This window comes from Xyrauchen texanus, chromosome 35 (genome assembly GCF_025860055.1).
Source record: "Xyrauchen texanus isolate HMW12.3.18 chromosome 35, RBS_HiC_50CHRs, whole genome shotgun sequence".
Taxonomy (NCBI): domain Eukaryota; kingdom Metazoa; phylum Chordata; class Actinopteri; order Cypriniformes; family Catostomidae; genus Xyrauchen; species Xyrauchen texanus.
In genome coordinates, this window is record NC_068310.1 from 23,682,981 (window position 1) to 23,710,916 (window position 27,936).

Sequence of the window (27,936 nt, forward strand, 5' to 3'; positions counted from 1 at the left end):
CCTCTTGTCTTGTACTTCCTACTTTTAATGATCAATTCCCGAATATTACAATTGTTGAAAAACAGATGCCTACTTGGAGAAATGGAGAAAGAATTATAACAAACTGTCTATTTTAGTTTTTATCATCCTGTTACCATAGCTACAGCTGTCATATGGATTGGTCTCTATACAAGCTTGGTTACTGTTTAACCTCTCCACCCACATTTGCCCAGATTAGGAAAATCAATAAGATAACAGGAGTACCGGCCTTACCTTGCTCCAACAACACCTTTCCCCAGAAACACAGAGGGCTGTGCAAAACTTATCCATAATCATTCCTTAACTTTCAGATATTATAGAGAAAACACACTTAAATACAGTTGTGGGGAGAAGAGGAACCGACATGGTCAATGTGAACACTCAGGTTAGCACCCATATGGATCTACCAAATGGTAAGTACTCCATCTCTTCCACTCTTTAGACAACAGCTTTCAGAAAAAATGGTGTAACGCTGTGGGTGTCTTGCTGATGTTGGTGTTGAATAGACATTTTGTTCTCTGACATTTCAACCAATATGGTAACTATCATCGCCATTCATGAGAGCTTTAAGAGCACAACTGTAATTTGGGAGGTGTGGCAACTCCATGATGACTACTAAAAAGGGCCTATTTGCAGGAGGGATATGAATCATGTGGACAGAGTGGTTGTAGTTCCTCTTTTCTCGCAAGGATTTAATGACTCCGTGTACTCTGGAAAAAGTGCTGAACTGGAACAAAACAAGCATTATAGATGATCTCTAAAGCTTTACTCTTCACACCAAACCATACATGATGCTGTCTTAAGGATACAGCCGTTTAATGCTGCTGAAAGTACTGCAAGAATTTTTGCATGTGTCATGACAAAGTCTTTTGTTTGTAACTCAGTAATTTATAGCATGGACATGCATTTGTATTTACATTTATGCATTTGGTAGACATTTTTATACAAAGTGACTAGGATAGATATTTTTATCAGTTTGTGAATGTATGAAAATACTATATGCCACTCTTTATGCCAAGACCTTTCATCTGTAAATATTGTGGAAGAATTTACACATCTTCACTAATTTACTTATGTAATTGAAAGTTAAATCAAGTTTTAAAGGAATATTTCGGGTTAATCACGAGTTACGCTCAAGCGACAGCATTTGTGGTATAATGTTGATTATCACAAAAATTAATTGTGACTTGTTCCTCTTCTTTAAAAAAAATAAAAGCAAAAATCAAGGTTACAGTGAGGCTCTTACAATGAAAGTGAATTGGGACAATTTGTGGAGGATCTGAAGCTTATAATTTTATAAAAGCACTTAAAAGCATTAATTCTTCGGTTAAAACTCATGAAGTTGTAAAATTGGCTATAAATGTACACAGAAAAGGTTAGTGAGTGATTTTATCACACTGAAATCATGCAAATCATGAAATCATCTTATGGTCATCCTTTTGAAAATCTTTGTATTTTTAACGTTCAAAAATTGGTACCCATTCACTTCCATTGTAAATGCCTCACTGTAATCCAGATTTATGCTTTTTGTAAAGAAAAGGAGATGCAACTCAAAAACAAATGTTTGTGGTAATCAATATTATGCCACAAATGCTGTTGATTGAGCCAAACTTGTATTGAACCCATAACATTTCTTTAAGCTTCTGTTGCCTTTTTTATATTTTAATTTGCAAAAAGGAAATAATTTGAACAAAGATATTCAGTTGGCCATCTGTGATTATTAAGAATATTTAGTTGACATTTCCTCATTTGTTGTAGCAATGAATACACAATTATTTACATTAAGCAATATTGTATGCAAAACAACTGAGTAAGCTAACCTTGGCATCCCTCTGTTTAGTATGTCATAAAAACCTGAACACTGCAGAACTGGCTCTTAGGCCCCTGCTTCAGTCAGTTCCTTGTATCCAGCAACTGTCGGCTTGCTCATTTGAAATATCATTTCTAACAATGAGCCATTAAAGAAGTTAAAATTCATAATTCATCATAAGTCATAATTCAGCATCTCAAATGATCTTTTTATACTCTTTGTTGAGACATTATGGCATTAATATATGCCATTATTTGCAAGTGCATAGTAATTATGGGTACATGTTTGTCTCAGTGTGGCTCTAGTGTTTTCTGAAACATTTATATTATAGTTGCATTTTCTTGGCAACTGTGTTTAAGCCGCTTTCTAGATCACGTCACAGCTGCTGCACTGTATTTGTGTTGACAAAGAAAGCTGTTATAGCTGTTGGGGTAAATCCAAGTGTGAAATACGGTAGAAACAGAATAATTTTTTTTTCACAGTTGGTACAGTTGGTAATATTTCCCAGTAAGGTTATATACATTAACTTTATGTAACACAATAGTTAACATGAACTATCAATGAACAATAGTAGTTTATGCTCATTTCTACACATACTAATAAACTGTGGTAACACTTTACAATAAGGTTGAATTGTTTAACATTAGTCAAGTTTTTTTATTGATCATTTGCACAGCTTGCACAGGGTACACTGGGCACTGAAATTCTTGGGACAAGGCTCAGGCCACAGAAACAAAGACAGTGCAGGACAATTTAACAAACAGGCAAACAGCACAGACATAGAAGTAAATATAGGGAATGCAGATGTAGAGAGGTATTCGTAAAAAGAAAGCTCTGGGTCAGGATTACAGGTTGGATCCCAATATTAAACAATGACCATAGATAAGTAAGAGTGCAGATTAATTGTCATTGCAGTGCAAAACATTGATGTAGTGCAAAAGCGTCAACATTAGTTAACTACATTAAACATGATCGAACAATGAACAAATCTTTTACAGCTTTTTGTAATCTTAATTCATTCATTCATTAGTTAATTTCGACATTTGTTTATTATAAGAAGTATATGGTAACATTAGTTCATGTATTATTTTTATGAGTAAACATTAACAAATATTATAATATACTGTAAAAAATTCACTGTTCATTGTTATTTCATGAAAAATAATGCATTTAATAATGTTTACAAATAGAACCTTATTGTCAGGGTTGGGGAGTAACAGAATACATGTAAGGGGATTACGTATTTCAAATAAAAAATATAAGAATTCTAGAAATCCTTAAATCAAGATCAGTTTGATTTATCTTGTTTTAGAAACAACACTGCATAAGATATTTATGTTTTTCAGAGAATGTATTTTTAACATGTGTATTTTGTCTTACTGTACTGGCAGAGTTTTTATAGACAAAAAAAGTGAAAAAATCTACCAGTGCTGAAGAAGTAATCCAAAGTATTTAGAATACGTTAGTGATCTTTAGTAATCTAATGGAATACGTTACAAATTACATTTTACAGCATGTATTCTGTAATTTGTTGTGGAATACATTTCAAAAGTAACCCTCCCAACCCTGCTTGTGGCATATGTTAACATTAGATAATGCATTATGACATGATAAAGTGATTTTTCAACCCAAAATGAAAATTCTCTCATCATTTACTCACACTCATGCATCTCAGATGTGTATGACTTTCTTTCAACTGCAGAACACAAATTAAGATTTTTAAAAGAATATTTCAGCTCTGTAGGTCCATACAATGCAGATTAATGGGTGAACTCCCAAAATCGGCTAAATTAGCTTAAAAGTAATCCATATGACTCCAGTGGTTCAATCTATGTCTTCAGAAGCGATATGGTAGGTGTGGGTGAGAAACAGATCACTTTCACATTCTTCTTCTTGTGTTTTTGGTGATTCACATGCTTCATGCATACCACCCCCTACTGGGCAGGAAGAAGAATTTCAAGCAAAATAAGACAAAGTCGACTGACGCACTAGATCGTCAAAGTGCGCACCCCTGACATATCTATTAATAACTTCGGAATGGATCAAGGTATTAACTTACTTTTTTTTATGAAAAAGCTGCCATTCGACTGCATAGACTGTGTTGACTTCCGCGAATGATAAGCCTTCCGTATTTTAGTGCAAATCTATAGCATTATTATTATAGATTTTACCGCAAAACAAAGACATTGTACTTTATTTTATCTATTGATATAAAATGCTGTTGGTGTGTGTAAACCAATCACAGAGCTGTGTGTGTGTGTGAACCAATCACAGACCTGTGTGTGTGTGTGTGAACCAATCACAGACCAAAAACAAAGAATGATGTTGTCAGATGTCATTGGAGTAAAAGGGGGGAGGGGTGTGAAATTCCTACAGCCAGAGCCTGTGGCACCTAATAACTGATGAAAAGCACATCAATCATTCAAATGCAGTAAACAGTTTCATCTAGTGGTGTTTTTGGATATTACTCCATTTATACAGAATATTCCATTCAAATGAACAGTTTTGTTCCTTTTATATTTTCTCCTGTTTTTCAACCAAAAAAAAAAGGTATGGTGACTATAGTCACAGAAATGTAAATAGTTGTTTTGTTTCTTTATATTTTTTCACCCAATTTCTTTTGAAGTTGTTCTAAAGCCTTTGAGGAATAAATATTTGTTGTAAAATTCATTATTCATTTATGTTTAATATTTTTTATATAATAAAAACAACAAAATTGAATTTCCGTTTTTGTATTTTTTGGTGATATATCACATCAGAACATGTACAAATGTCTCAAGAAGTGTATTTACAATGCATCCACATTGTAGATGAGAATCTATAGAATCCAGAAATATGACTCTCTTCACTCTGCTATGAAAATTGACCATTCCAGAAGCCAAAATATCAAAATAGTGCCAGGCGGACTTAAGACCCCTTAGACCAAGAAGGGTTAAATATTGATCTGTTTCTCACCCACACCTATTATATCTCTTCTGAAGATCTGGATTAAAATACTGGAGTCTTATAGATTACTTTTATGATGCCTTTACGTGCTTTTAAGAGTGTCAAACGTTTGCCATTATATGAATGTACAGAGCTGAGATATTCTTCTAAAAATCATAATTTGTGTTCTGCAGAAGAAAGAAAGTCATACACGTCTGGGATGTCATGAGGGTGAGTAAATGATGAGAGAATTTAAATTTTTGGGTGAACAATTCCTTTAATAAATGCTTCGAAAATATTGTTATTTTATGATATTTAATGCGCTACCCAATGTTAACGTATATCAAATCAAATCAAATCACTTTATTGTCACACTACCATGTACACAAGTGCAACAGTAGGTGAAATTCTTGTGTGCAGTTCCGAGCAACATAGCAGTCATGACAGTGACGAGACATATACCAATTACAGTAAACAACATACTTACACAACACAATTTACATATCAAATGTACACATACTTACACAACACAATAATTATATACAATGTACAGTAGACAATGCACACAATATACAATAAGTAAAGAGGATATGTAATATATATATAAGTAGTTGTATTGAGGAGAATATGTTGACAGTCCAGTGTGAGATTATAGATGAATAAAGTGCAGTGCTAATTATTGATCGTGAGAGATCAATTGTTCAACAGTCTGACTGCTTGGGGGAAGAAGCTGTCTAGAATCTTATCATTTTCTATTCAACCACAACAGCTAGTTTTTTTCACTATTTATACAATTAGGATATTTAAGGAGCTTAGGCTTTAATGTGGTACTTTTGTGACTCTCCCATAACTGAGTTATTCACAATCACAACGTTCTTATAATGGTCAAATACAAAGGGTTTCTCTTGCATTGAGAATGATCATCAAGAAAATTTTACAGCTGAAAAAAATCTTGGAAGCATCTTGCATATGAGGACTCCCTGCAAATGTTAGGGATCACCCCCTTAAGTAGACACAAGCACTCTTGAACACCTTTTGCCCTCTGAATGCACCAAATTCTGAATGAGTTTGTTGTGTAGGTCAAGTAGCTCCAGTTGTTGGCTCAGATGCTTTTCAAGGCCAAAACAAGCAGCAACCAGAGTCAACAAGCTAAAACCACATACAGTGGGTGGAATGTTGCTAAAAGCTAAAACTCTTTCTCTGGCTCACATAAGAACTGATCTCTATTCAGTATGCAGCAAATTCTCTGGAGGTGTTCAAGCCTGGAATTAACCAATTTCATCCAGATTTCCAGAACGTTTTCTACTTTTTCAAGCTATTCCTGCTCAAGTTTTCAACTCTTGGGATTAGAGTTGACAGTCAATATACAGTGCGTACAAGATATTTTGGCATCCAAAAATCTGTTACCACATGTGCAATTTTGCATTTTTAAAATGCTACCCTATTTTTTTTATTATTATTATTTTTACACAGGATATTTACAAAATAACAGTGGAATAAACAGGTGGTTTTACATGATTGTGTATGGTCAGGGGTGTAAATTAAGGAATTACAAATACTCATGTTACTGTAATTAAGTAGTTTTTCCCAGGAATTGTAATTTTTAAGTAGTTTAAAATGTTATACTTTTACTTGAGTTCATTTTAAGTGCTGTAACTGTACTTTTACTGCGCTATTTTCCCACTGATAGTGTTCGCTTCTTCCCTGTCCTGATTTTATTCTTATCTATCAACTTGATTGGCTAGGGAGAGTCTCGTGACTCCTGTCAAATCAAATCACATGTAAAAAACATGAATGGCAGCTGCAGATTTGGTGCCAAATGTTATTGATGTGGAGAATGCCTCAAGCACAGTTTACAGCTGAACATAACCAGCTGCACATGAAAGGGCTTTTCGCAGTGAAAAAGGCCAATTGCTTGACAGTCATGTGAGTTTAACTTGCTCAAGACATATATCAGCATTAATCCTGCCTCTGATTTTAAGAAACTTATCGAGGTAAATTTCATATTTCTGCTTACTAGATTCTGTGTGTATATAACGTATCTATCACTGAGATTATTGGGCTGCTGTGAGAGATTAATGCAATGTTATTAAAAGGGCTGGGTGAACAATCTTGATATTTATCTGAAAAAGAGAGATGTCCTCGATAAAACTTTTGAGTACTTTTTTATATTTAGCCTTTGTTCTACATCTAGAACAGGGGTGTTCATTACATCGATCGCGATAGCAAGAGCACCACTGATTACACAACATTCCACCATTCACAAACTTAAGAAAATTGTGCATCTTGCATTAGAATGAGATCACAACTATTTCTGGGCTTAAAAGAAACGAGAACTAAATAATTGTGGAACATTGTATCTAAAAAGAGTACAATGTGGCCCCGCATGTGCTACTTAAAGAAATAGTTCACTCAAAAATTTTAATTCTCTCATCATTTACTCACCTTCATGCCATCCCAGATGTGAATGACTTTCTTTGTTCTGAAGAAATCAAATTAAGATTTTTAGAAGAATATTTCAGCTCTGTAGGCCCATACAATACAAGTGAATGGATGCCAAATTTCTGACGCTCCAAAAAGCACATAAATGCAGAATAAAAGTAATCCATATGACTCCAGTAGTTAAATCCATATCTTCAGAAGTGATATGAGAAGTGTGGGTGAGAAACAGATCTGTTCCTAACTGTTTCTACGGCACCATTCTTTATTTTAAACAAATTCTAAAACCGAGTTTATCTCCAGGTTTGAATTACATTAGTAATCACAGATTTTGTGTGGACTTTTGGACCCCGTAATTTTGCAACATACATAACAGTCTTTGGATTAGTAGCTTGCCTATGATGCCTAAAAATGCTGTCTAGGTAGGTAACTCACAAGATTTTTGAACAGAGATTTTGTTTTGTATACATTTGTGGTAGAGTCTAAAGGCCTCAGAAACTGGAAGTGTGAGATATGAATTATGCGCTCTGTACACTTGACACTATTAGGCCGTGTGCTCAAGCCCCCAATCAAATCTCATTGTGACAGGCATTAAGGGATTAGGTGAGTTGCCGGTCAGCGTGTGTGCTGCAGTGAGAACAGTGGCTCCCACATTCACGGATACACACAGAGGACCGAATGGGCAGGCGGTTGTGTGGAGGAGGTTGAGGAGTAGGGGCCTGCCAGCAGTCAGGAACACAAAGTGCAGGATGTATGAAGAACATGGGAATGGGCACTTCAACATCACACCAGGTACAGAAGTGTGAGGGCTGCATAGATTTACCACCTCTTTTTGTATGGCTGGCCATGAAAATAGTCTGTAAGGTAGATTATAAATGGAGACAATGCAGTTTGTTTACCTGCTAAACAGAGAGAGTTGCAAATGTGGCGTTCACATAAAGCTGTTCCATTACCTTACAGTTTGTTGAAAAGATGTTTCACTGCATTCATTTGGGGGGAATATTTAATGCTTATTAAATATAACTTATTAAATAAATAAATGCTATGAAGCGAACACTGTAAATACTAATATCTCCAAAATAAATAAATAGTTGACATTACTATTCTTGCTAGTTTTAATCAAGTTACGTTACTCTGTAAACCCTAAATTTGTCATTAATAAAAACAATCAATTGGTCCTAATTTAACTTCACTTGAATTGCTAAGTTTTGGAATCATAACTCAGATATATGTATAACTCAAATACTACTAACTCAGAATGATCAAGTACAAAATGACGGAAAACTTACAAAAATTTAGAGCTTAAAAAAATTACATAATAATTATTATGAAGAATTAATACAGTTTAAGCTTTTTTGACTATGTTGTTTTGTTGTTAATAGCTGGTTAATAGTCATGATTGGTGTGACGTCACAAGTACTGTAGGGTGATTAATGTTACCTCTAGTGAACTTGCTGCCTGTTAAATTCTTCTTTACCCAAATGTAAATAGTGCATATTTATGTGCATTTAGAAGTACTGAGGAGAATCCAATGTGCTCTATAGCTAACCTAGAGTCTAGTCATAATTTTCTTTATACTAAATAACTTGTGCTATTACTAAATTTAAATGATTAAATAAATACAATTATTCTTTAATAACAGATGAGTAAAGTTTACCTTTAACTAGTTAACTGTACTTAAATAATTACGTTCACTTTAATTGAGCCAAAAACTGTACGTGATTACTTAGAAAAGGCAAGCAAAACAACTCCCTTAAAAAAAAAATCAAAGTAAGGTCAACTAATTACATTTTACATTGAAAACATACAGGAATATTTTACTATTTAAAAGCTTAAAGTGGTCCAAAAGAATTATTCGGACTCACGTTTAGTTTCAGATTTTCATGCTCATTGTGTGAAAATATCCCAGTTTTGGTTTATTACTTTGTTTAGAATGACTGTAATGAAAAAAATACACAGTACTGAACAAAATCACTGCACACCAGAAGCAACTATTTGATATTTACATGTGATCCAAAACCATAAAGCCCATAGTCTCTCCTCAGTGTCTGTGGGAGGAATTCTACAGATGCAAAAGACGGTTTTGTCCACATGGAGGAGCTGCTTAAACGTAATAGGAGCAGATTCATCAAATCTATTGATGGCGACTGCCCACTAAAATCTTAGTAATCTCACATTTGTTTCTAAAATATCTTATTTTATTCATTATAATTTTAATTCAGAAGTAAACACAATTGAGGCCATATATACATCACTATAAATAAACTATCTTAACAGTGGTTCCTAAATGTATTTGGACATTCAAGCCACACTTAAAATATCCTTTAGAAATGTCAATGCTATATATATCAAACCAAGATTAATATATATATATATATATATATATATATATATATATATAAGGAGAAGAAACAATAAAACTTTGAGCAGTTTTAATTATTAAACAATAAAGATGCCATTCAAATGTAAGACAAAAAATTAATGTGCAACTATAATATAAATGTTTAAGAAAATACTATTGTCATGATCCCCTGTTGTTGTCTGCCCCGTGTTTCACTTGTCACCTGTTATAAACTACACTTCCCATAATTCCCTGCCCTCATCACTGCCTATGCACTTCATTGTTCTCACCTGTGGTTAATTTAATCATCATTATCCTTGGGTATTTAAACCCTGGTTGTTTGGTCAGTCTTTGTCGGTCGTTGAATGTGAATGTTCCAATGCAAATGTTAATGTCTTGTGTATTCTGGTCTGCGTTCCAGCCTGAGCCTGTTGTAAATATTTTCCCTTGTTTATATCTTTTGTTTCCCATCGTGGAAGTTTTGTTTGTTCCAGTCTTGTTTGTCTAGTTATTTCCAAAAAACTGCATTTAGATCCCCACTCCTCGTCTGCCCTCGTCAGTCTTCGTAACAGAACGACCGACCCTAATGGATCTAGCGGTGCAACAGGGGATCGTGACAACTATGCTATTCTGTGACAAATATGTAGCCATAAATACTCCACTAAGCTCATGCAAATGATGGCATACATTATTAATGGACACTTTTTCGTTGTCAGATTTAGTGGAACATGTCCATGTTATGAACTATAGCTTGAGGGAAATTTCAAATATCCACTAAAATGACCTAAACAACTTTTAACCAGTTGATTAAAAATTATTTTTAAAATGGCAGAAAAGTGAAGTTAATTTTGAGAGCATCATTTGTTTGTCGATGCCATTTGGTTTGATATTTTGTTTCAAATGCAAGGATAATTCAAACATTTGTAGGTCAAAATTAATAGGTAAACTAATAATTTCTTTTTCACATTAAAAGTACTATATGTTAACTAATGCAACGTGAAACTAACAACAACAAACAATGAACAGTAGCATTTTGATAAATTAACATGAATTAACATTTAGATAAATAAATATAAAAAAAACAATTGTTAGTTCATGATACCTAATGCATTATATAATGTTAATGAATAGACATTTATTGTAAAGTGTTATTCATTTTGTAATGGGGCTTAAATCTTTTTAAATGCCCATTATAACTGTTCTGAATGTACTGTAGAAATTAAATGTCTAAAACCTTTTATGCAATTGCCCAATACAGTTTATACGTAGTGCTTTGAGCTGGCAAACCAAGATCCAAAATTAGCATCATACTAAGACTAATGAACAACATGGACAAAAGAGTGCAGTTCGTCCTGTACAGAGTGTCCTTAATGTATTTAAAATGGTCAAACAATAATCACACTGGATAAAGTGTCACATTCATTCCACAATTATAGAATTTCTTTGTACTATTGTGATTTTCAAATTGTAGGAAAATGACTTCATAGAGCACAAAAAATAAAAAGCAGTCTAAACGGCAATAACAATTAACTGAATATAAACCTATTTATAAGCCATGCATGACATTATCTTCGATAAACTGGGGGAAGGTTAAACTTGTTTGGTTAAAATGTTCTATGAGTTGTACACTGTGATGAAAAGGTGATTGATTTGTGATAACAAGTGAGTGATAACTGTCCACGCAGCATCACTGAGCCTGCAAATATGATTGAGTCAACAGGCACACTGATTCTCAGCAAAAAAACAGTTAATCATTGAAAGAGCTTTATCAGAAGATGTGATTGATTTACAAAAAGAGCATTGCTCTAAATGTTTATTGATGCAATTATTTACTTGAGTGATGTGCTGAGAGCTTTTGTAAGCTTGATCATTTCAGTCGCATATGTTGTCAAATCTTATTTATTTCCTAAATTGAAACCTGCGATCACTTGACAAACAAGCTAAATATCACAACTGCAAGCATCAGGAAAAATCATATCAGTGGCTTTATTGTGTTTCTGATGAAAAGCATGACAGAGATAAGCAGAAAGTAATAGCAAAAGTTGGCTGATCCAAATCTGGCCTTTTTAAACACGAATACTTCTGGGAGGCTGGGCAATATTAGGCCTATTAGCCAGGGGGTTTATGATTACCAAGACTACAAATACCCTGATGGGTGAGGACTATGGGAACATCATAGATAACTGTCTCTGTTAATCTTTACGGAGGAAGCTGGCTCTCAGGTGGCCCTTAAGAAAGTGGTATTGCTTTGAGTTATTTGGTATCTCTTTTAAACTTAAAACGCTGCTAAAAGACATTTCTTGATATTTTAGCTACTCATTTAGTTAAATGCATTGGAAATCAGAAAGCCAACAATATTTAAATATACCAAATGTATCAACATTGTAAAAAGTGGCAACCTGCAATAGTTACTATAAGGAGCTATTTCTACCTCATCTAACCCTTAAAATTGGTTTTATTGGTGTAACATACCTAATGTAGTCAGGTTGATCCAGACATGTTAAATCATATTTTTAACTTGAATACAAGTTCATTTAGATGTTACCACATTAAGCATATTTTAAAGGTTAACATATTTTCAGCGTCTATCAACTTTATAGTTCCAATTTACAAGAAAGAGCAATTGAATTCCAGTTGTAAAAAGTTGTAAAACTTTTTACATGGCCTGTTAGAATGTTTTGGTTTAAGAATGTGGCTGGGTATCAGTCACTGCCAACATCTAAGGACTGCATATTGGCATGAATTGCAAATTTTCTTGTAACTTCATTTCCTTGTCTATATACTTGAAACTTAACTACGCTTGTACACATATTGTTTGTCAGAGTCCTCCATTCCTTGACACTGATGAAAGTTTGATTAACAAATGGTTTGCATTCTTCCATCTGTTCCTGCTGGAAGCTTAATTGTGAGAATGAGTTTTATCATGCCTACACAAAATCTGCTGACTGAAATCGGTGTCTTAAGATCACCAGGAAATTGTGAAATATACAATTTAAGTTATGCATGAACCATCAACTAAAGACATCTAAAACATCTGTCATTACACATATTCTGATATAAATGCATGGAATATTTCAGAATCAGAATCAGGTTCAGAATCAGAATGAGCTTTTTTACCAAGTATGCTTAACAAACACTTGGAATTTGTCATGGTGACATAAGCTTCCAGTGCAAAGAGAATAATACATATAGATATATATATATATATATATATATATATATATATATATATATATATATATATACAACATGGACATACATGGCATCAGATTTAACTTAACAGGACTTTAAAGAAGAACCACAACCTGATGAAACGTAAAAGCAAAGGTTTAGACAGAAGGGAGGGGCTGATCAGTTTGGAATGATGCATTTCAAAAGCTTTACACTAAAACTGTGCCACTTTAAAAATATAATGAAAAGCAAATGATACAGAATATAGTCAAAAGCTCATTTCCATAAAGCAAAATAAAGGCTTAATATTTTGCACCCAAAGACAAGGGGGGCATGAGCTGTGTGGTTTGCACGTAACCTACCATTATGTTGACAGTCTGTTGTGTGTTCACTATGTCGCCATACTCGCATATCTGTGCCATCTACCCCAGTCAATTTACAGTGGCTTTTCACTGACCTCAAATGTGATGTAGCAAGAATATTACCTCTGTCTTCTCCCATTCCTATGGAATAAAGCTTAAAAAAAAAAACACATAAAAGCAAAACACTATATTCCCAAGTAAATCATATCAGGTACTCCAAGATTATGCTATTCCATGTAGGCCATCAATTCCACAAGATGCGAATTGCAACCACTTTTGTTGTGGTTCTTATTAGTCGCATTTGGTCATACAGGTTAAATGAAAAAGAGTGATTGGAGAGAAAGTACAAATGGAGTTTGGTCAGTGGTCGGAGATCCTTATTGTGGAGATAGACAGGACTTTGTTCACAAACTGGAGTTTGAAGTTTCAAAGGGGAAAATAGGCAGAGTTACATTAGTTGTGAGCAACCCTCTGACTTTTAGCCCCAGACGGTACGGGTGACTGATTATAGTGCAGGACATGACATCGCTGTGAGAGGAGATGATCAGGGCAGGACATGTGCTATGTCATATTGTCTTCTATGATTAGACTCAAAGTACACTTGTTAGACTGTGCTGTAGTGTGCATGTAAATATCTGTCTCGGGCCATCAACTAATATAGCACTGCTCTGTCTCATGGGGTTGAACTACTGTGTGCTATAGATTACCATGTGGAAAGCGATCAGAACATGTTTACTATGAGATTAAAGATATTTGGGTTTCAAATAGTGATCCAGTTGCTTTGAGTTTCTTTTAATGGTTGGTAAATGCTTTTGGAGTGTTAAACCATTTAAAAAACAAACAAGAGGTTTTATACAACTTTGATTAAAAACCTGGATAAATCAGTAACATACGTTGTGATTAAAATGTGACGACAATGTTTTGTATATGAGGAAAATGAGGACTGATAATTCATTGCAATCATGGACTTGGGCATGACACTAGTTTAATTTAAATGGTTCTGCAGTGTGACAATTGAATTTTTAACAGGACAAATATTCCATGTAGTCTCTCAACTAATATGAGATAAGAAAAGCTGCATGTATAATAATTGGTTACAGATGGAGCATGTCACACCCCAAGACTACCCACATACTGTATTTAGCAAAAGTGTTTTACATGAAACTTTAACATATAACACTTAATAACAATAGTTATACAATTACTATACTAATACTGTTGTAACTAATACTATAATAATTCAAGTAATATTCTGGGCTCAATACAAGTAAAGCTCATATGACAGCACTTGTGGCAAAATGTTGATTACAACAAAAAATTATTTGGACTCATTGTTCATTTTTTTAAAGAAAAAGGGGAAAATGAGGTTAAAGTGAGGCACTTGCAATGGAAGCGAATGGGGCCAATGTTTGGAAGGTTTAAAGGCAGAAATGTGAAGATTACAATTGTATAAGTGCACATACATTAATTATTCTGTTAAAACTTGTGTACTATTTGAGCTGTAAAGTTGTTTAAATCATTGTTTTTATGGCGAACATTTACAACTGTAAATTAGTAGGACTACAGCATGTATGGCTTTACATCGCCATGCAATGATGTTGTTAAATTGGCTATAACATTACACATGGATAGTGAGTGAGTTTATTACAGTAAAATCATGTTAACATATTGTTTACATCTTATGGCTATACTTTTGGATCAGTGATTATTTGAATTTTACGGATTTGCCCCATTCACTTCCATTGTAAGTGCCTCACTGTAACCCAGATTTTTCTTTTTTAAAAGAAAACGAGGGACAAGTCCCAATACATTTTTGTGGTATATGATACAAATACTGTCTATTGAGCTTCAATTGTACTGAACTTGGAATATTCCTTTAATAATATAGTTGATAATTTATCTATACATCTTTTGTACATGAGTAGATGAGTGACACATGAATACAAGTTAGCCAAACCAAACTTCTAATTTCACATCAGCATACTTGCAGATTTAAATCTTTTAAAAAGGTTTGTTCACCAAGCTTTGCCCATGTGAGGTAATATCTATCTAATGCAGTTATCTGCGACTGCCTGCACTGATTGTTGAGGTGCATGTGAGTGAGGGCCATAACTTTACAGATTACACTTTATAGAGGTCATTCCTTACTTCAGAAAAACATAGAGTGCACTGCAATAAGGAATTTAATGGTGACTCAGATAAGATTTGTTCATTGTGAGTCATTCCTGCACACTGATTGTCATTATCCCGGTTAATTGCCGTTGAAGTGAGAACAAATCTTTAACAGAATAAGGAAGACTAGTAAGTGTTCCTGATTCACAAGAAATACCAAGATGTTTGAGTCTACATAATGTACAGATGCAGTCCTCAAAATCACTTCATTAGTGTTTAAGATTTACCATCTAAACATCCTCATGCTAGAACTTGCAAATGCATCCTATGATCAAATCAACCACCGTACAGTATACTGGCACATCCATCCATCCATCCATCCATCCATCCATCCATCCATCCATCCATCCATCCATCAATGTTTTAGCAAGCTCGACATAAATAGATAATCCCTCATCCTCTTTATATTTCACCCAAGAAAGTAATTGAATTTAAACATTAAACAAACAAATGTTTAAACAGAAACTTCAATTCAAACAAGCTTACATTGCATGGTTTACAGCATATACTTTGTAATGGACAGCCCACACAGTGATATTTAGGTTGTTTACTCTGATAACATGTTAGTCATCTCTTCTGTACATTTTGGCAGGTGGACATGAGGTCCTGTAGCCTGGTTTTTGAGGCTTCAGGGCAGTCTGAACGGAGGAACATTGACCCTTAGGTTGTTCTGTTGCTTTCTACTCTTCAAATATACATATTTGCCTCTGTTTGCCTTGGCTCTTACACTTATGTACTTGAAGTTGGTATTTGCGTAACTGTAACATTTTCCTGTTTGAGTAACCAATAGTTTTATCCTCTCCACTGAGAATTGGATAACATTGGATGTTCTACTAATTCAGCAGGTTGCACATAATGTAGCATTATGACCTGAGTTGATCACCTCAAGATTTTCGGAACCAGAACCGAATCTCGTTAAGGGTTTAGCCAAGAAATCCAATAGTGTGGAGACAAAACACTGACAAAAGTGGTAACCTGCATTTATCATCTCAAGGTTAAATTTTTACTTGATCTAACCAATAGAATTACTTTTGTTGATGCAACCTAATTTGCCAGGAAAATTTAGTTGAATTAAATAGAATTTTCTAATGAAATGAAACTAGTTCATTTAGATGTTACCACACATGAAACAGTTTAAGTTCACCTGAATATTTTTTACAGTGTAAATAGTCTGCATTTATATAGCACCTTTTTAACCTTAACGGTATTCAAAGCGCTTTACACTGTGACTCATTCACCCATTCACACACACATTCATACACCAATGACAGCAGAGCTGCCATGCCATTGCCATTGGGAGCAACTTAGGGTTTAGTGTCTTTCCCAAGGACACTTCAGCATGTGGAGTTGTGTGGGCCGGGAATTGAACCACCAACCCTGCGATTAGTGGCCAACCCGCTCTAGCAACTGAGCCACAGCTGCACAAAGGGTGATGTTATCCTTTCATTGAGTTTTTCAAAATGTCTCCACTTTTCTTCCACCAGAAGAAAGTAAGTCATATGGATTTGGAACAATATGAGGGTGATTAAATTACATATTTTTCATTTTTGGGTGAACAATCCCTTTAGTACTTCTCTTGAACCATTATTGTGGACCTAAAGTATGAAGCTCAGCATATAAGGTAGACTCAATATCCTACATATTTTGTCTAGTGATGAATTTAGGGCAATGAGACAGAAAATAAGACAGCAAAACCCCTTGTTTGTCTGTCTCTCTGAAAAAACAACAACTCTGATTTAGCACTAAAGAAGCTTTAATCATTAACACAAGGGCCACCCCACTCCAGTCCGGGGCCGTGCCCTGGGAGGACGCCCGGACTGTCAATCACAGCAAGCTTCATCTTTGCCCTTGAGGACATGGCCCCTGTCACTCAAAGGTGTCTACCCCTCAGAGGGGAGGGGCTTGGCCTATGAGGGGGTGTCCAAACACTGTAGAGAGGACAAGTCTTTCCCCCCATCATCAGGTAGCTGAGAATGCGCTTGTCCAAACCACTAGTAGACATGGAGATGGCAGACTATAGCGAGGCCTTGGACCCAGCCTACACCACATTGGAGTTTGAGAACATGCAAGTGCTTGCAATGAGCACAGGTGAGTCATCCATTTGGATATTAGACCCCACAGTGAACTTTGAGACCTTTACTGACTTATATAGGCTACTAAAACTATGGTCAAGTGTTGGTAGCTGATGTTTAACAAGGCTGAAAGTTTATAGCTAGTGGAAGTGCCATTCTTCAGATGTATCTTTGCATTGCTTGGCAGGATTGGGAAGTTTGTAACCTCTTGCACAGAACATTCAATGCTGATTGTAAAGGTCAATAGAAAATGCATTTTTAAGTAGCAGATAAGAAGCACAGTATGCACTTGTTTCTTGCAGACATGGTACTCTACAAGAAGAAGAAGAAAGAAATTGTCAGCTGATCTGTCTCCTCTTGCTTGTTCTAATACAGTTGGCTTTGGATAAAATGACTTGTTTGGATAGTATTTCAAGAAGAAGTTTGACACCTAGCATGACTGATTGCTGAGAAAGGAAGGCGTCGTGTAAATGTTTCGCAGCCAGTCTCCCATGTCTAGGTTTTGTGCAACAAATTGATATCCAACCAGTGTCAACCTGAAGTAATCTAATATATATGGTCCAGTTATTTTAAGTTTTATTGAAGCAGTAAAATAATAAACAATGTCCTCTTTTTAAGATAATTCCAATTTATACATTTTTATACGTTTTGATATTGGAAGGATTTTGCTGATATTCAAGTTGGTTTGACATTTGTTAATCAAAGCATACATAAGAATAATTATTTTGACTGAGCTCAATATAAATGCTAGTTACGTTAACATTCAGTGTGGAATGTGTTTTAGTGTATTAATACTAATTAAATTTTTTCTGTTGGTATGAAATATCACTGTGAGGCAAATCATTTTATTTTAATCACACATGTTTGCACAAAGTTAATGAGAAGACTCTAGTCTTGTCACAAATAATTTTCCATTTAGACTATCATCACATAATCACTCCTTCTGATGAGCCATTTACCCTGTTTTGCCTTTGATCAGCCAAAGTCATTACTTTGGTTTTAATGTAATTACCTCTGATTGCCTCTCTAACATAAAAACAAGCGTTTCACAACTCTTACATCCTTTAAATTAAGAATACTTATGAAACATTTGTTTGACATATAATGTAATTCAATCAAATGATAATAACCAAATGTACTAAATCTTGTATATAATGTTTACTTATTTGTAATACAATTAAATTCACAGTCATTTTTGTTTCATGTGTTTAGTAGGTCATCATTAACACTAATAAGAGTTTATGTAATCTAACATGATCTTGTTTCAACTTTTGAACAGAATATAATCATTATCACTGCTGGATTACTTAGTAAACAGTCCCTTCCAGCACACCACATGGTTTACAGCTAATTGATTTAGAAGTAAACATGTCTTTTTTGCAAATTATTTTTGCACTCCATGACCTTTTCCCCATTTAATTCCACTCTGGATTAAGGAGTCTCACTGGTTCAATCTGCAATCCCTATATTTAGGCTGCAATATTCAATATCACTTCTGAAAAAAAAAAATTCAGGATATTATATATACTAGTCCTGTATTGTAAAATCCCTTTTGTAAGACACTCTTCTTTCCAACATTATTCGCAGAATAACTTGATAAAAACCTGTAAACAAAGGGAACCATCCACCACATTTATCTCTCTTGTGAGCGTTCAACCCCATTTAGCTCTCTAAATTCAAGATCCTTGTAATTTCAGACTCCTCACCAGCTGAGAGTGCCAACATGAATGCTGCCAACCACTTAGGGGCAGGAACCATATGTGCCATCTGTGGAGACCGGGCCACAGGCAAGCACTATGGAGCCTCCAGCTGTGACGGCTGCAAAGGCTTCTTCAGACGCAGCGTACGAAAAAACCACATGTACTCCTGCAGGTTAGAAACTACAAAAAACAACCTCAAATAACACCACTGCATAGTTGAATTTTAAAAACTAAATATACTAAACTCTAATTGGCATAGAATAACAATTTCATCAACCATCTGATGTGCAAAATGTCTCAACAAACATTTGCTTTCTTTCTGCTTCTTCTGCAGATTCAACAGACAGTGCATAGTGGACAAAGACAAGAGAAATCAATGTCGATACTGTAGACTAAAGAAGTGTTTTCGAGCAGGAATGAAGAAGGAAGGTACTTGCTTCAGCTATTAAATCACATTCACCTTATGCTTTAAAAGAAATGAAGACCGATATTATCCCCTCCATCTAGTTTGGAAGGTTAGGGGATGAGGAAAGCCATTGGTGGTGCAAATAGAAGATGTTGCAACAGCGGGGAGACCGAGAGAGAGAGACATGTTGTTAATGATCACTCCACAATGCGGCGAGGTCTATGTCTGATTTATGCTGAACAAACAGTTTAGAGCCATCATAACTGCACACTGATAAAAAGTGCAACCTTGAGGCCTCCCCCCTCTCACAAAGTCAGCTAATGTCCCTCATCTTCGCTATCTCAATTGGTTGTCGGAACGGGGTGGCATTCATTGCTACTGATAACAAATGATTGAGTTTCATTGGTCTTTCCAGAGTTGTTTTTATGTGCAACTTGCAGAAAAAAACATTCCATTTGTATTTTTAATTATTTTAACTTTCTGTCCTCAGCTGTGCAGAATGAAAGAGACCGGATTAGCACTAGAAGATCCAGTTATGAAGACAGCAGCTTGCCCTCCATAAATGCACTAATTCAAGCTGATGTCCTTTCTAGACAGGTATGTCTCTTATGAAGTATAAGCACACTTTAAATGTTAAGTGTGTAATTTCTGTGCCTCAAGCGACACCCAATGGAAATATTTATATAAAATTATTATTTTTTTCATACATCTGTCCTGAACACCCACCCCATCAGCCATTTGTTGGAAAATAGATGGTCCCACCCCAATGTCATTCCATTGGTTAAGCCAATATTGCTGTATTGGGCTCGAAATGTAGTCATAATCACTTTTGTATTATGTTTCTACTTAGCAAACAGTCCTTTCAGCACTATTTACAGCTTGAAAGTAGTTTTGGTCTGGAATCAGCAGTCTGACTGGTTAATTATGCAGTCCAAATATTTAGGACTTAATATTCAATACAGACCTGTATTTAATTGCCCCTTTTGTAAGAAGATCATATCTGTTGTACAAAAACTTGATAAAAACCAGTAAACAAATGAACAATTTGCCCCATTTCACTCTCTTGTGAGCAGTACTGCTGCTTCCTATACGCATATTACGCAGTCTGTGTAGGGCATCAACTCTGGGGGCACCACCACCTTATCCTAGGGGGGCATCAGAAACTCCACCGGCTGCCCTTCCTCGCACGTTATACAACGACCCAATAGCAGTCACGGAACACAGACGATCGCCTCGCACCTTGTACCATGTCAGATTATCACCTCGCAATCCAAACCAAAGCAAAGTAATGTTTTGAACCATTTGCACCATAGAGCCATTTGTTTACACTTTTCAGAGGACCAACAAATTGATTTCTTAGAATTATTTCTAAATTTTAAGATGGGATTGGAGAAAGTATTTTAACATAACAAAATTACACACTTCATCTTTTAATTGATTATACAAATACTGTCAAAAGATGAATGATATGTAACAAATAACATATTTTCACTATGCTATTGAGTAGATCTCATCACCAGGACCTATCATGAATGGTGACATCAGAACGAAAAAGGTAGCCACTATAACCGATGTCTGTGAGTCTATGAAACAACAGCTGTTGGTGCTGGTGGAATGGGCCAAATACATCCCTGCTTTCTGCGACCTCCCCCTGGATGATCAGGTAGGATGAGAACAGCCTCTTAAAAGAATAGTTCTGCCAAAAATGCAAATTATTTTCAAATATTATTTACCCTTGTGCTGTTCCAATACCTTATACCGTTCTTCTGTGGAACACAAATGGAGTTGTTAGTCAGAATGTTGGCCTCATTCAACCTTTCATTGTCTAGAAAAAATATGCAATAAAACTAAATGCTAACTGAGGCTAACCTTCTGCCTAACATCTCCTTTTGTGTTCCATGGAGGTTTGGAACAATATGAATGAGAGAGATGATGATTATTTTTTTTGGGTGAACTAATCCTTTAATTATCTATGAAAGCAGTTCCAAAATATAGATGTCATGGAAATAGTTCAGTAAATAGATTCAAATTTGTGAATAATTTGGAAAAAAGGTTCAGAGATCCTTAGTTTGGGTGGTTAATGTATTTTGATGGCTCAGGTTAGAATATGATGAGCTGGTTTGAAAGTCACATCTCTTCTTGAGACATTCAGAATGATTAACATCCTGACCACTGAGGCATGCTAACTGATAGAGTGTTTATCTGTGTGTGAGAGCACTGCGAACTGCATCTTCACACACACACACACACACACACACACACACACACACACACACACACACACACACACACACACACACACACACACACACACACACACACTACACATACATGAATACCTGCCTAATTTTGCCTCCATGTATGGTCTTTTTATAATGGTGCAATTTGGAATTTGGAAGTGAAAATCAGCAATTATGGTTTCTACAGGACATTTCATTAAAACAGGTCATAAAAAAGACTTTCTAACCAAACAAATACATGTTCTTTCTTCTCAGGTGGCTTTACTGCGTGCTCATGCAGGAGAGCATCTCCTGCTAGGAGCTGCTAAACGTTCCATGCTGTATAAAGACATTTTACTATTAGGTAAGCAACAAGGACAGAAACATTGAGAATAGAGATGTGACAGTCTTGTGAACATCAGAATAGAGATGTTCAGTTTGTAGTTCTAAAAACCCATAAGATTTTCTCAGGAATTTCTTGAATTTTGAAATCCTTGTGTGCTTTAAAAATGTAAACTGGCTAACAAATTGCTGTGAGTTTATGTGCTTGATGAATCGGACACAATTGTGGTTATTAAGTAGCTACTTTACTTAAGGTTTTCAAAGCACAAAATCACTTCAAAATTCAGGTTCGAGGCATTGTGTCATTTATGTTGTAGAACAAAATGTGCATCTCTCTTCAAGTAATATCAAAGTCTTTCTAGCAAGTCAGTCCACTGTTGGCCAACTTTGGAATGCTTCCGGAAGCATATTTCCAGTCATGACAGTGCAGCTCCTATCTACCTGAATGGGGGAACACCAAAATCTCAAAATCTGCTTGCCAAGCTTCGTTTAAATGTCATATTTCAAATCAGCAGTAAAATCAGACAACAATGGTATCATAAATTGTGGTCCTTTACCTCAGATTACTCTAAAAAGTGCAATTTACCCGGCTTGTATAGCTAATGCACATGTGCGTTCTCAGGTTGATTTACAGGCAATGTCTGTATCTAAAAGGTGATTGGCTCTTTTATCTGTAAGGCGGGACTTCGTTGACCATTGTATGCTAGAGCTCCTTGGTTGGGTGTTCTAATTTCTCACATTCATTTTAATAGAAGTGGACCATCTCTAATAAATAAATAGTCTCTGGTAATATCAAACACAAACTTTACTTATAAATCAAAACTGCTATTCTACAGTAAAAACCTTTTTTTTTTTATTCAATGGCGAATGACAAAATAGTCTTCTGGCTTGGCCAACAATTGGACGTCATTACTGGACAGCTCTATTGCTATTTCTCATGTCAGTTACTAACTCTATATTACTAATGTTTTAGCTCTAAATGTCTTCATGTTTTTCATAGGTAATGATCATATTATTCTTCGAAACTGCCCCGAGTTAGAGGTGAGCCGTGTGGCTGTAAGGATCCTGGATGAGTTAGTTCTTCCCTTCCAGGATCTTCAGATTGATGACAATGAATATGCCTGCTTGAAGGCCATTGTATTCTTCGATCCAGGTAGATAAATCTTCCTAAAACTGAAACAAAATAGAATGTCAAATTTAACTTTCGAGGATTCAGACAGATCTAATATAATGATACTTTTAGATCTTCTAAGATTTAACATAAAAACAAAGGCAACCTGAGTAAACACAAAATACACTTTTCAAATATATATATTTTTTATTTAAGCAGAAAAGTTATCCAACACCTATATCACCCATGTGAAAAATGAACTGCCCCCTTAAACTTTATAGCTGGTTGTGCCACCTTTAGCATCAACAACTGCAACCAAATGCTTCCGATAACTGGAGATCAGTCTTTCAAAATGCTGTGGTGGAATTTTGGCCCACTCTTCTTTGCATAAATGCTTTAGTTCAGCCACACTGGAGGGTATTTGAGCATTAACTGCCCGTTTAAGGTCCTGCCACAGCATCTCAATCAGGTTTAGGTCAGGACTTTGACTAGGTCCAAAACAATAATTTTGCTTCTTTTGAGCCATTCAGAGATGGACTTACTCCTATGCTTTGGATCATTGTCTTGCTGCATATTCCAGTTGCGCTTGAGCTTCAACTCACATATTGATGACTGGACGTTCTCTTAGGATTTTCTAATAGAGAGCAGAATTCATGTTTATCAATTATTGCAAGTCACCCTGGCCCTGAAGCAGCAAAGCATCCCCACACCATCACACTACCACCACCACCACCATGCTTGACCGTAGGTGTGATATTCTTTTTGTGGAATTCTATGTTTGATTTATGCTCGATGTAACGGGACCCGTCTTCCAAACAGTTCCACTTTTGAATCATCTGTCCACAGAATATTCTCCCAATAGGTTTGAGGATTAATGTTCCTTAATGTTCTTCTGGGTTAGTAGTGTTTTTTGCTTCTCCACTCTTCCATGGTGTCTTTCTGATATTGGAGTCATTAACAGTGACCTTTATTGATGCGAGAGAGGCCTGCAGTTCCTTGGCTTTTTTACAACTTCCTAGATGAGTCATTGCTGTGCTCTTGGAAGAATTTTTTAAGGAAGGCGACTTCTGGGCAAGTTCACTACTGTGAACATGTTTTCTCCATTTGGAGATAATGGCTCTCACCGTGGTTCTTTGGAGTACCAGAGCCTTTAACCTTCCCAGACTGATGTATTTCAATCACCTTTTTCCTCATAATTTCTGGAATTTCTTTCAACCTTGGCATAGTGTGCTTCTGGGTGAGACCTTTTAGCCAACTTCATGCTGCTGAAAAAGTTCTATTTAGGTTTTGATTTGATTGATCAGGCCTGGGTGTGTCTAGTTCAACCACGTTATGAATGCAGTTTCATAGATTTGTGGATTTAGTAATTAAACAGGGGAAAATACTTTTTCACACAGGCCCAGTTGGTATTGGATAACTTTATTGCTTCAATAAATAGCATTATCATTTACTCAGATTGTCTTTGTTTTATGTTAGATTTTGTTTGAATTTATGAAACAATTTAGCATGAGATATACACAAAAACATAAGAAATCAGGATGGGGGCACATATTTTTTCACAGGACTGTAAAATAAACTACTTCTCATTATTCTTCTACTTATTTAGATGCCAAAGGTTTGAGTGATCCAGGCAAGATCAAGCGTATGCGATACCAAGTTCAAGTTAGTTTGGAAGACTACATTACCGATCGCCAGTACGATTCGCGGGGACGGTTCGGCGAGCTGCTTCTTCTGTTGCCAACACTACAGAGTATCACCTGGCAAATGATCGAGCAAATCCAGTTTGTTAAACTGTTTGGTATGGCAAAGATAGACAACCTGCTGCAAGAGATGCTTTTAGGAGGTAATTACAATAATGACCAGTTAATTACAATTTCTGTTCAATGAAAGGAACTTTGAAAGGAACTGTTGTTTTAAAAGGATAGCTCACCCAAAATTGAATATTCTGTCATTTGAATTACCCTCATGATATTCCAAACCTGTATGGTTATCTTTCTTATGCAGAACACAAAAGGAAATATTAGGCAGAATGGTAGGGACTTACAGCCTCAGTCACTGTTCAAATAAAAAGGACAGCATATCTACGTGCACTTCTGCAGTCAATTTGTAATGGACTTCATAGACACTTAATCATTAAGCTTAGAGTTGGTAAAAAATCCATTAGTTTTAAACACTGGCTGCCAACATCTCAGTTTACTTACATAAAACAAGACTTTGTACTACACATAATTAACTAATATTACTGGAGGCCTAAAGACAATACTTTTTAAGTCATGCTTTTTCAATCTCAGTATTCATATGAACCAAACAATGAGGACTTTGAGAGTAGAGAATTTCAATAATCTGAATCATAATGAGTTTCTCCTCCTGTCAGGTTCAGCAAATGAAGCCACTCATTCCCACCACTCTCTACACCCACATCTGGTCCAGGAGCACCTTAGTAACAATGTCATTGTTACCACCAACATGGCCACTCCAATTCACAATGGCCAGATGTGTAAGTACCTGTATAATCTTAAACAGATTCTTTAATATCAAAGGAAGACCTATGCTGGAATAATACAGGTCATGATGTTTTTCCCTCAGTCTACACTCACTCTTGTGGATGTGAGAGGCAGGTAGCTAGTGGCAAACAGGCTTTTTGGAGTAATCCCTGCCAGAATTGTAGAAATTAATCAGGCTTACTTTGTCAAAGAAGGCTACTGTAAATCTTTCGTACCCTAATGCCTTCAGAAATTTCATAAGCGTGTTTATTTTGTATCAACCAATGGTTTCTTTCTTCCAAATGTCATCATGCAATGCAAATTATGTCTATTTAAGGTTCCATAAATGTCCACCCCTGTGGTGTCCTCTGATCTAACGTATCCTCTCGCTCTCTTTCAAAACAGCCACTCCGGAAACTCCAATCCCATCTCCCCCCACGGCCTCAGGTTCTGATCACTACAAAATGGCTCTGGGAGTTATAGCCACAGTGTCCAAGCAGCCCAGCTCCATCCTTCAATCAACCATTACTAAACAAGAGGCGATCTGACAGCTCATGGATTTAAAGATTTTTGTTTTTTGTACAATAGTACTTTTAGTAGGCAACAGGTTGTCTCATAGACATTGGAGACAGTAAAATTATATTTATATCTGTTAAAGATGTTAGGAAAGACACTGTTAAGTGTTAAAAGTTCTATTTTTTAAGTACTTTTTGGGACTCTTTTTTTTCTTAATGAGAGTGATGACACTTACCAAAATCCAGGTCTAGGAAAGTTAATAACTAATTGTCAGTAGACCAAAAGAGAGACAAGGTGTGCATAAAAGCATGGTATAATTAAGCTTTTATTGTCCATTCCATCTCATCTCCTCATATTTATTCTACCCAAGGAGTCATAATAGCATTCAAACATCAAACATGCCCATAGAAAGGTTATGAAAGTTCCATATATGTTACAGCAGGCCTATTATCTGAATGTGATCAGATGTTTGTTCTATTTTACAGTTTTTTAATAGCTTGCTACAAAAGACTGACTCTTATAATACTTTTGCAGTAACTCGATAGGATACATAAAATGTTGTGCCTGGGAAATATTGCTATTTACCAAAATGCTGGTAATTATTGTATGTATGTTAACAGTATGTGCATTTCATATTTTTCTGTAGGTGCCATACTTAAATTGTACATATAACGATTTCTTTCTTTTTTTTTTTTTTTTCATAAAAGGGTTTAGTCTGTTCTATGTTATTCAGTAATTGGGAGGTAAAAAAAAAACATAGTAAAAAAGAAAAAGAAATTTGGTCTCCTCTTCAACCCCTTAACTGTGACTATTGAGTTATACATATGCATTCAGTGTATTTTAGGAGAGAATGTCACACTTTATTCATAACTAGTTTTAAATGTTGGTCTTACTCTTACCTACATACAATTACCACCTTCAGGCAGAAGGATAATTTCAAACTTATAATGTGAACTGATTATAAATACCAATGCTATATTTTTACATAAAAGTGTGCTACTGTATATTTTCGTCCATATCTTTAGTTACATTTTTGAACATTCATATATAACAATTTAAATAGGTAGGGCATAAATGTTAAAATAAGATCCACTATGATTTCCATGGGTGGTCTGAACAAATAGCTAATGATGAAACAGAGTAATAATGTCTAAATACTGGGATGCCTTGCCAATTGGGACACATTGGCCTACTTTTATATAGTTCATATGTGGACATAATCACATGTCCTTCATTATGGCAAAACAAGAAATGTGTCCAGAGGAACTTTTAAGGCTTATAATTGCCTCAGTAAACCAGCTTCAAAACAAGATGATAAATGTGAGAGTACGTGGCAAAGCATGGTCAAGGATTTTTAGCCCTGTGTGTGTGTGTTGCCCTACACTGATAACAGACAATAAAACAATTCATGATCTGGGCTCATTCACTGATAGTTTCTCTTGATAAATCTCTTTCATGAGATGATGTAACCAGATGCGTCAATCCATTTTAGTCACACCTATAATTCCATAAACCAGAATTAAGGTATCATTCCAACGTAAACGCTGTTTTGTTTTTCGTGGCTTGTCCGTACACTTAATTCGTATTGGGGCCGTTCACGCCGAACACATCCTTACGCTAAATAAGCACCATGAACGCAGGTGTCTCGAGATACATTTTAATAGTTCACATGCTTTTAAAGTTTTTTTTTTAACAAGGCGTGAAAACAAAGGATCGGTCCGGCTGCAGACATGCAGATGCGCTTTGCGACTCACGCATGCGCACTTTGCTGTAATGTCACACGCACTCGCCATGTCTAACCGGAATTACGCTAACAGAAATCGAATGAATGAAGCTATCTTTACAAAGG

General features: G+C 35.6%; 1 protein-coding gene across 2 annotated transcripts; it reads left to right on the forward strand.

Annotated features, from left to right (window-relative positions):
• The first annotated feature begins 270 nt into the window (after window positions 1-270).
• On the forward strand, window positions 271-27,511 carry LOC127629108 (hepatocyte nuclear factor 4-alpha-like). Of its 2 annotated transcripts, none has more exons than XM_052106174.1 (10): window positions 271-431; window positions 19,008-19,182; window positions 19,345-19,439; window positions 19,907-20,013; window positions 20,924-21,079; window positions 21,912-21,999; window positions 22,978-23,130; window positions 24,695-24,931; window positions 25,463-25,585; window positions 25,977-27,511. In XM_052106174.1, exons 1-10 carry the CDS (start codon window positions 383-385, stop codon window positions 26,117-26,119), a joined length of 1,326 nt encoding a protein of 441 aa, XP_051962134.1. In that variant the 5' UTR covers window positions 271-382; the 3' UTR covers window positions 26,120-27,511. The 2 variants fall into 2 exon arrangements, with proteins under 2 accessions (XP_051962134.1, XP_051962133.1); XM_052106173.1 differs by lacking the exon at window positions 271-431 and adding an exon at window positions 17,172-17,326.
• Window positions 27,512-27,936: the final 425 nt, after the last annotated feature.

Bases quoted from the DNA above. Each gene is read 5' to 3' on its own strand.
- LOC127629108 (XM_052106173.1), top strand. From the start codon at position 17,212: ATGCGCTTGTCCAAACCACTAGTAGACATGGAGATGGCAGACTATAGC. The intron at 17,327-19,007 runs GTGAGTCATCCA...TTGTAATTTCAG, and splicing joins AGTGCTTGCAATGAGCACAG to ACTCCTCACCAGCTGAGAGT. The intron at 23,131-24,694 runs GTAGATAAATCT...CTACTTATTTAG, and splicing joins CATTGTATTCTTCGATCCAG to ATGCCAAAGGTTTGAGTGAT.